The sequence below is a fragment of the Argopecten irradians genome, chromosome 2 (genome assembly GCF_041381155.1).
Source record: "Argopecten irradians isolate NY chromosome 2, Ai_NY, whole genome shotgun sequence".
NCBI classification, from domain to species: domain Eukaryota; kingdom Metazoa; phylum Mollusca; class Bivalvia; order Pectinida; family Pectinidae; genus Argopecten; species Argopecten irradians.
The window spans coordinates 49,849,522-49,860,172 of record NC_091135.1 but is presented as its reverse complement, the minus strand read 5'-3'; the positions used below and the strand labels follow the sequence as shown (position 1 = coordinate 49,860,172).

General features: G+C 37.6%; 1 protein-coding gene across 10 annotated transcripts in view; it reads right to left on the bottom strand.

Moving 5' to 3' along the window:
* Nucleotides 1-594: 594 nt before the first annotated feature.
* LOC138315815 (maestro heat-like repeat-containing protein family member 1) overlaps nt 595-10,651 on the bottom strand; it is a 54,412-nt gene continuing 44,355 nt past the window's right edge. For 4 of the 10 annotated variants that reach the window (XM_069257094.1, XM_069257098.1, XM_069257102.1 and 1 more), the window contains 9 exons: nt 6,612-6,749; nt 6,258-6,378; nt 5,325-5,471; nt 4,780-4,968; nt 4,473-4,628; nt 3,468-3,602; nt 3,094-3,196; nt 2,870-2,935; nt 595-2,594 (listed from right to left, as the gene is read on the bottom strand). In XM_069257094.1, the coding sequence (XP_069113195.1) occupies nt 2,512-2,594; nt 2,870-2,935; nt 3,094-3,196; nt 3,468-3,602; nt 4,473-4,628; nt 4,780-4,968; nt 5,325-5,471; nt 6,258-6,378; nt 6,612-6,749 (1,138 nt within the window). In that variant the 3' untranslated portion in view covers nt 595-2,511. Of the gene's footprint in view, nt 2,595-2,869; nt 2,936-3,093; nt 3,197-3,467; nt 3,603-4,472; nt 4,629-4,779; nt 4,969-5,324; nt 5,472-6,257; nt 6,379-6,611; nt 6,750-6,972; nt 6,990-8,323; nt 8,341-10,651 lie in introns of all 10 variants that reach the window. The other 6 variants (XM_069257095.1, XM_069257099.1, XM_069257103.1 and 3 more) reach the window with 2 other exon arrangements.

Here is a 10,651-nt window from a genome sequence, read left to right as displayed (position 1 = left end):
GGCTCCCCGTATAAGCACCCCTCTTCTGGAGTAGATGAAGTTATATAAATGGCCCCATCATGTTTTACAAATGCGTACATGTGTCTGTGATTAATAGTATTTAACAAAAAGATTAAGGACACATTTCTTTGCTTTTCGCTGTTGCAGTCAACGTATCAATCATTCAGTATTTAAATTTTGTATGTATTTACACCCAATGACCTCAACATCACGTTAGTTTTATTACAGAACTCCATAGCTTTCCAAATTAACTACAACCATGGTATGCAGTGTCTCCAAAAAACCAAAGCGATGTAAATGCTGCTGCCTCAATGTACCAAAGTTTGACGCAACATGTGTGAGGACAGGTCATGGTGGGACTTCTTGGTGAGAGGCAAAAAAACAGAGAGACAGGACATGATAACAGTACTACAGGGCACATGTAGCTCGGGTGGGGCCTTTTGGACATAATCTATGAAGAAAGAAATATAGAAAGAAACATAGGTTAGCTAAAGTTCATCCTTACACTTCAGCATACATGTATATAAATATCTTAATTCTACTGGCTATATTGGAGAATTCCAATAAATCTACAAATCAATGAGCAAGTCTCAATCCATGTTATATGATTTATTTACCAATATACACAGAACTGATAAAAGATAATTTCCACAAAAACAAACCATAGGTCAATATCACAGATTTTACATACTGTAGAGTGGGTAATTTTTACGATGTTGTGGGCCAATGGCATGATCGCAAAGATTTCATCTGCGAAATAATATAATTATTAAATAAATATCATGCACTCTTATAGCCATTATGTGAGATTTTAAGTCAAAATTGCAAAAATTCTGACCCGTAAAATAACAAGCTTTATAGTATTTATAATTTTTTAACTAAACATAATCTGATATATTTCCTTGCCATTTGTAACATGATAGAAGTTACCTCTAAAAATGAAGCAAAATACATTAACTTGATTGATAATAACCATTTTGTGTATAACTGATCATGATATACATAAATTTCGAGATAATTGGAGAGCAGGACTTATTGAAAATCATATTTTGATTATCATTATAAGCATTGATTTAGCAGAGTTCAAAAGATCCCCTTTGTCAAAAAGGAATATCTGCTCGCTTGCCAACAAACAAGACAGGTTAATGTAGACATGATTTTAAGAATGAAGACGATATTACAGCAATACATGACAATCAGAAAGCTGCAACACTGAATTGTTCTTTTGACACACTGTATACACGACATTAATTTGTGTGAGTTTTCTTTTGTGATTGCAAGGTGCATTCAATTTTCATTTTTTTTATACATATTTTTAAGACAGAAATTTTAAGTTTTGTATGATATTAGAACATTTGACACATTCTGTAGTCATACTTATACATATAATCTTTATACATTAGTTTTAAAATTCTTTTTCTAGAAAAAAAAAACATTTTAAACTTCAAGAGTTTCAACAAATATCGTACGAAAATAACATAAATCATCAATAAGGGATACAAGCCAAAAACATTATTATGTAAAATCTTGGACAGGCTGAGGCACATATTAACTCACATAATTTAACAGTAGATATTTAGAGAGATGTGGCAAAAGAAGCAAAATTTGTTTATTAGAAAAGTCAAAAGAAAACAGATATTTTTAATCTTTAATTCCTGATGTAAGTTGTACCATCATCTTTATCATGATTTCACATATTGTATAACTATCATAAACCAAGGCTGTTTCTCGTATAGATGCAATAATAGAGTCATTGATTTATGAGAGTTGTGATTGATTTGAGAGAGAAATATCACTTGGTTACATGAGAAAGTGACTTCAATTCTAACACATACTTATGGTATTACAACCAATACTTACTAAGAATCACAGATATAATAACTACAGTTGTACATTACAAAAGTCATTAATGATGTCATGGTTTACCCAAATGTGAATTGGGTTTACTGCATTATGATGAAATAACTTAATTGTATTTTAATAACAACATTACAACCGTACAAATTTCCATACCATACACTTCCAAACAACTAACAGTCATTCAAAATCATATCATACAGTGTACATGTAAACATGACAAATAATTTAAAGCAAACCCAGCTGATAAAATACCTATTACATGTAATATTCCTCACACTTCATGCTCCACTCTGACAACGTTACATGATCCCAATAGTTATACACAAAGGCCCAAAAGGCCTGTATGGACCAAATGAAATTTGGACAAGGGTGAGGAAACAATAACAATTTTACTCTAAAAGCTGATAAGTTTCTTACCTCATTAACCAAGAATGTATACACCATTTTGCTTAGAGCTAATGATTAATTAAATAAATACAAAATCAAACAAGATTAAGCCACTATCCAGCTGTATGAGCGTTAAATTTAGTGGTAGCCATTGTAACGACTGACTTTTCATCATCTTCACTCAAACAGAACACTTTGTGGATCATTCAGTACTTTCTGAGACCAATTGCACATAATAAGCTGAGTAAAAGTTTTGTAGATAATTCAGTATTCGTAAAGCAGACTAATGGCTTCAGAGGCTTTGGCTCGGACTTCTGGTGTGGAATCTTTCAACAACATTATCAACGCTGTAAAGTAAAACAATTTTAGAAATTCTAAATAAATTTCGATACAATCATTTTCAATGCTCATGATATAAAATGTGCATGAGGTCTTACAGTGGAAGGAAACCAGAGTGCCTTAGCAGCTAAGAAAACCCACATGATTGAATAGGTGACGCTTGACCTGGTAATAAACTGTGCCAGAAATTGATCATCGACAAGTAAGGTTGCATAACTATTATCAGGGGCAAAAATATCTTTAAATTAATATTTCCTCTTTCAAATTGAAAAAAAATACTTACCTGAGCAAATATGTTCTTTGGAAATAAGTCCATGTGTTTCTTTTGGTAAATTTCCTAGTAAAAATCCTAAAAATGGTAAAAATAAAGGGTAGATTAAGTAAATTTTTGGGCTAAAATACATATCTAATGATCATTATGTACTAAGATATGGTATTTTTTGTAGTAAAGTGCACTTTTTTATAAATTACAACAGTATTTGTAAAAGAATCAAGTTTTTGCCTCACCTATAAATAATGCTGCATTGCTTTTAATCTCTGGCCATGGACTTTTGAAGAAAGACACGCATCCCATTGCGTAGAAATTTACTTTATCTGGGAAATCTTGGATCTGAAACATTAATTACTATTAGTTTTGAGAGATCATTCATATACTTCTATGGTACAGGGATAAAGAGCTCATACACTTACTATTAGATTTGACAGGTCATTCATAAACTTGTATTGTACAGGAATCTCACACACTTACTATTTGCTTTGAGAGGTCATTCACAAACTTGTCTTGTACAGGGATAAAGAGCTCACACACTTCCTATTAGCTTTGAGTGATCATGCATACAGTATACTTCGATGGTACTGGGATAAAGAGCTCATACACTTACTATTAGCTTTGAAAGGTCATTCATAAACTCGCCATAGTGAAGGTTGGCATCCTCCAGTAAATGTTTCTGGAATTTTGAGTTGATGTCTTCTGATTCCATCAGTGGCCCTAGCTGTCTAAGTGCTCCTTTACAAGCCTTGAATCAATCAGAACATGTATATTAAGAATATATAAATCCTTATTCCAAGGAATAAATCATATAAATATTTAGAACATTAAAATATCCTCTATAGGCTAAGATGCTCCACCGCTGACAGAGTGTTTATAAACAATACTCATCAGTTGAACAATAGTTGGTGGTTACTCATGTAAATGTATGTCAAATTAACACAAAACATACGTAATTTAAAATAACTTGTTTTGCTTTCAGTAGATGTGCAATCAGTGCTTCATTCCATAGTGCATAGTGCTAACAGATTTTATTCAGGACGCAATTACCGTAAAAACTCGTGTAATTTGCGCAATTTTTCTGTACAAAAATAAAATATGAAGTTGGGGGTGCGCAAATTACATTGACAGAGGAGATTTAAAAAAATTACGGGGAAAAATCTGTCTATTCTGAGGGGCTGACGATCTATGAATGTCGAGGTACTGCTCTAATTATTTTAACTATTTTTATCTTGAAATAAAATAAGAAGCTCAAACTTTTCAATCATGGTAATAGTGTTAAGTAAGGAAGTGTTGCAACTGAGGAAAATTTCTAATTCATCTGTCCACGATTTCTCGAAACAAACTTCAGTCAAAAATGAACTTAAACTTATTAATTACATAGATTACATTATAGAAATAACTAAAGTTTAGACTTAAGTTGTTAATTTTGTTTTGAGAAATTGGGGCCTGCTCCTGTTTTTGATAGAGAAAAAATACCATTCGTCAGAGATGTAGTATCTTAAATTAAGGAATTTGATTGTACTTCACATATTTGACAATGTTTCATATGACATAACTATACTGCATTAAACAGTACTTACTATACATTATTTGACATTCATTATTGTTTACCTACTTTTACGACCTCCTTTTTGGGGTCATTCAGGTGAAGCAGGAGACTGACCAGGTTACTGTGAATCTGTTCCAGGAATGGAGCTTTAGAAGGACCATCTCCAAACCGAGACAAGTTACCAAACAAGATGTAGGACTGAGCGCGTACCCCTTCCTTATCCTGAACAAAGCAAGGGATTATTTATAACGCATTGTATAACAGGAAATAAAATAAGTGGTAACAAGTGTATTCTGACAATACCAATCAGTTATTATTATGACAGTTGCAATATATTGTGATATCTGAAACCAAATACAAATCAAAAGTGAACCTTCTCAAAACAAGGTCGGATCCTGAGTGCCACATTAATTAGAATAGCACGGATGTGGCTCTCGTCGATCTCTGGTAGGATGCGTGATAATCCACTCATCGCCTGGATTGTGATGTCATCGTCTGGATCCTCTTTATCATCCATGCCCGCCATCATTGCTGACAAAACAGTGGTAGAGTAACGCTGAACCTGATCAATAACATAAACACATTATCAATAATTATGAATTAAATGTATGGTATGTTTTCTGTTGGCACCATTATTGACTATCCCTGAAATCACCTTTATGAATTACAGGTACTTCTAAATTTAATAAGATTAGTATTGAGAGTATATCTTCATGGGAAGAAATATTTTCAGACAAAAATTCATAGATTGTAATATGTGAATACCTGTTAGCCTTCAGAGGGCTAGAGTATGGTCAGGGGGAATACCCGTCCAAGATCTATATAAAACCTTACAATTCTCAGAGGCATAAAACACTTGGTGCTAAATATGTCTTTTTAACTTTTTAGTTTTTGCCTTTATTTAGAAAATCATAGTACCTGGTCTTGGCCCATAGAAGATACATTGCCTAACCCACGGATACACAACATGCGCACAATGTGTGACGAGTCGACGAGACGTCCTAGTAAACTGTTCATGACCAACTCCACTAGTGAACTGTCGTCTGCACATTTCTGGTTTATCAACTGCGGAGAAAAAGACGTACTGAAATTTGCTTTACTGTAACAATGAGGGTGTCAATTTTTTTCAATGAATGTACAGCAATTTAATCAACACACAAACATTTTTCAATTTCTAACTTAACTTGTACAGTTGTCCAAAATACATGTATCGAATGGCAAAATCCTCACAAACACTAATTAAAACTTCATTTTCCATAACATGGACTAATAGAATCTTCCCCTACCTAGAGGGTTTGGCGACAAAATCACAACCCAACAGATAATTCTAGGCTTGCCGAGCATTGGACATTCATTAATTCCCCCGAGGGTTGCGATTTCGTTGTCACGCCCTCATAGGTAGAAAATGATTATTTTTTTTTCCCAATACTATAGGAAAGATGAAGCATTTTTCCCAGTGACATGAACATGTCTTTTTTGTCAACTGCACGTAATATTGATGACGTCATCGAAAATGCGTGTCACAGTTACACCACATGATGTCATGACATCAGGTAATTGTTACTTCAGGGCGTTCAATCTGTCATGCCCTTACTGTTGACAAAAGAATCTCACAGCTAAAACCAGTGACAAATTGATGAATAGTGGGAGAAATTGTAATCTTGTGAAAGATATGCTTTCTCAACACAAGTATATACTACCTTTTTTTTTGCTCACGTGGAAATTTTGAATTTTGAAAGTACCCAAATGTCATCAAATACATATTGTAAAATTACCAATATATTTCCAATATTTCAAAACATTCTTCAGCGGGGAAAAAAACCCTTCTATATTATATGCCCCACTATTTACCTCAGCAAAGAAGGCAGCCGTAGTAACCCTCTGAGTTTCATAGAGACTGGATAGTGAAGAGGTCAAACAGGCAACAATCTGTGAGGTGTGGGGTCCGGCCACTGTACTGGTCACTATCAGTCTACAGGTACAAAATTTACAAGTAAGCATATCTATCAACAGGTACTGATAAAAAAATTACAGGTAAGCATGTCTGTATCTACAGCTACGGGTACAAAACTTTCAGGTAAGCATCTATGTATCTACAGCTACAAAACTTAGAGGTAATTTTAAAAGTAATAAGCATATCTACCGTTAGCGTATTTAGAACATTACAACTATACAGCAATAAGATCTTTATATAATCATGTTTACTTTGTGAGTATCATCAAAGCATCAGTATATTCGTCCTCGTCTTCCAACTTAGCCCAGCAGTCCTCTTCCTCCAGTCCTTCCAGGATGTCCTTGGTCTTGGTCCGTTCTAGGAAAGCCTTGAACGCCGACACAGCAGACCTGGTCAAAACATATCAACAGATTCTTTGTACTTTGTAAGTACTTACTGACTGCACGTCAGTACCTTTGGGGAAGAAGACAAAGTACTTACTGAATACACCTTGGTACCTTTGGTGGGGAAGACAAATTACTTGCTGACTGCACGTCAGTACCTTTAGGGAAGAAGACAAAGTACTCACTGACTTCATGTCGGTACCTTTGGTGGGTAAGACAAATCACTTACTGACTACATGTCGGTACCTTTGGTGTGGAAGACAAATTACTTACTGACTACACGTCGGTACCTTTGGTGGGGAAGACAAAGTACTTACTGACTACACGTCGATCCTTTGGTGTGAAGACAAAGTACTTAATGACTACACGTCAGTACCTTTGGTGGGGAAGACAAATTACTTACTGACTACATGTCAGTACCTTTGGTGGGGAAGACAAATTACTTACTGACTACACGTCGGTACCTTTGGTGGGGAAGACAAATTACTTACTGACTACACGTCGGTACCTTTGGTGGGGAAGACAAATTACTTACTGACTACACGTCGGTACCTTTGGTGGGGAAGACAAAGTACTTACTGACTACACGTCGGTACCTTTGGTGGGGAAGACAAAGTACTTACTGACTACACGTCAGTACCTTTGGTGGGGAAGACAAATTACTTACTGACTACATGTCGGTACCTTTGGTGGGGAAGACAAATTACTTACTGACTACACGTCGGTACCTTTGGTGGGGAAGACAAAGTACTTACTGACTACACGTCGGTACCTTTGGGAAGAAGACAAAGTACTTACTGACTACACGTCGGTACCTTTGGTGGGGAAGACAAAGTACTTACTGACTACACGTTGGTACCTTTGGTGGGGAAGACAAATTACTTACTGACTACACGTCGGTACCTTTGGTGGGGAAGACAAATTACTTACTGACTACACGTCGGTACCTTTGGTGGGGAAGACAAAGTACTTACTGACTACACGTCGGTACCTTTGGTGGGGAAGACAAATTACTTACTGACTACACGTCGGTACCTTTGGTGGGGAGACAAAGTACTTACTGACTACAACCTTTGGTGGGAAGACAAATTACTTACTGACTACACGTCGGTACCTTTGGTGGGGAAGACAAAGTACTTACTGACTACACGTCAGTACCTTTGGTGGGGAAGACAAATTACTTACTGACTACACGTCGGTACCTTTGGTGGGGAAGACAAATTACTTACTGACTACACGTCGGTACCTTTGGTGGGGAAGACAAAGTACTTACTGACTACACGTCGGTACCTTTGGTGGGGAAGACAAATTACTTACTGACTACACGTCGGTACCTTTGGTGGGGAAGACAAATTACTTACTGACTACACGTCGGTACCTTTGGTGGGGAAGACAAATTACTTACTGACTACACGTCGGTACCTTTGATGGGGAAGACAAAGTTCTTACTGACTACACGTCAGTACCTTTGGGAAGAAGACAAAGTACTTACTGACTACACGTCGGTACCTTTGGTGGGGAAGACAAAGTACTTACTGACTAAACATTGGTACCTTTGGTGGGGAAGACAAATTACTTACTGACTACATGTCGGTACCTTTGATGGGGAAGACAAAATTACTTACTGACTACACGTCGGTACCTTTGGTGGGGAAGACAAAGTACTTACTGACTACAGTCGGTACCTTTGGTGGGGAAGACAAAGTACTTACTGACTACATGTCGGTACCTTTGGTGGGGAAGACAAAGTACTTACTGACTACACGTTGGTACCTTTGGTGGGGAAGACAAATTACTTACTGACTACACATCGGTACCTTTGGTGGGGAAGACAAATTACTTACTGACTACACGTCGGTACCTTTGGTGGGGAAGACAAATTACTTACTGACTACACGTCGGTACCTTTGGTGGGGAAGACAAATTACTTACTGACTACACGTCGGTACCTTTGGTGGGGAAGACAAAGTACTTACTGACTACACGTCGGTACCTTTGGTGGGGAAGACAAATTACTTACTGACTACACATTACTTACTGACTACACGTTGGTACCTTTGGTGGGGAAGACAAATTACTTACTGACTACACGTCGGTACCTTTGGTGGGGAAGACAAAGTACTTACTGACTACACGTCAGTACCTTTGGTGAAGAAGACAAATTACTTACTGACTACACGTCGGTACCTTTGGTGGGGAAGACAAATTACTTACTGACTACACGTCGGTACCTTTGGTGGGGAAGACAAATTACTTACTGACTACACGTGGTACCTTTGGTGGGGAAGACAAATTACTTACTGACTACACGTCAGGTACCTTTGGTGGGGAAGACAAATTACTTACTGACTACACGTCGGTACCTTTGGTGGGGAAGACAAATTACTTACTGACTACACGTCAGTACCTTTGGTGGGGAAGACAAATTACTTACTGACTACACGTCGGTACCTTTGGTGGGGAAGACAAAGTACTTACTGACTACACGTCGGTACCTTTGGTGGGGAAGACAAAGTACTTACTGACTACACGTCGGTACCTTTGGTGGGGAAGACAAATTACTTACTGACTACACGTCGGTACCTTTGGTGGGGAAGACAAATTACTTACTGACTACACGTCGGTACCTTTGGTGGGGAAGACAAATTACTTACTGACTACACGTCGGTACCTTTGGTGGGGAAGACAAATTACTTACTGACTACACATCGGTACCTTTGGTGGGGAAGACAAATTACTTACTGACTACACGTCGGTACCCTTTTGTGGGAAGAAAAAGTACTAACTGACCCTTTTTTTAAACAAACGAACAGTAATTTGGGAAGAAGACAAAGTAACTTACTGACTTTCATGGTCAGAGTACCTTTGGTGGGGAAGACAAAGTACTTACTGACTACATGTCAGTACCTTTGGTGGGGAAGACAAATTACTTACTGACTACACGTCGGTACCTTTGGTGGGGAAGACAAAGTACTTACTGACTACACGTCGGTACCTTTGGTAGGGAAGACAAATTACTTACTGACTAAACATTGGTACCTTTGGTGGGGAAGACAAATTACTTACTGACTACACATCAGTACCTTTGGTGGGGAAGACAAATTACTTACTGACTACATGTCGGTACCTTTGATGGGGAAGACAAAGTACTTACTGACTACACGTCAGTACCTTTGGGAAGGGAAGACAAAGTACTTACTGACTACACGTCGGTACCTTTGGTGGGGAAGACAAAGTACTTACTGACTACACGTGGTACCTTTGGTGGGAAGACAAATTACTTACTGACTACACTCGGTACCTTTTGTGGGGAAGACAAAGTACTTACTGACTACACGTCGATATCTTTGGTTGGGAAGACAAATTGCTTACTGACTACACGTTGGTGCCTTTGGTGGGGAAGACAAAGTACTTACTGACTACACGTCGGTACCTTTGGTAGGGAAGACAAATTACTTACTGACTACACGTCGATCCTTTGGTGTGAAGACAAAGTACTTAATGACTACACGTCAGTACCTTTGGTGGGGAAGACAAATTACTTACTGACTACATGTCGGTACCTTTGGTGGGGAAGACAAAGTTCTTACTGACTACACGTCAGTACCTTTGGTGGGAGAAGACAAAGTACTTACTGACTACACGTCGGTACCTTTGGTGGGGAAGACAAAGTACTTACTGACTACACGTTGGTACCTTTGGTGGGGAAGACAAATTACTTACTGACTACGCATCGGTACCTTTGGTGGGGAAGACAAATTACTTACTGACTACAAATCTTATACCTTTGGTGGGGAAGACAAATTACTTACTGACTACACGTCGGTACCTTTTGGTGGGGAAGAAGACTTACTGAACAGTCTACTTTGTGGGAAGACAAATTACTTACTGACTACACGTCGATACCT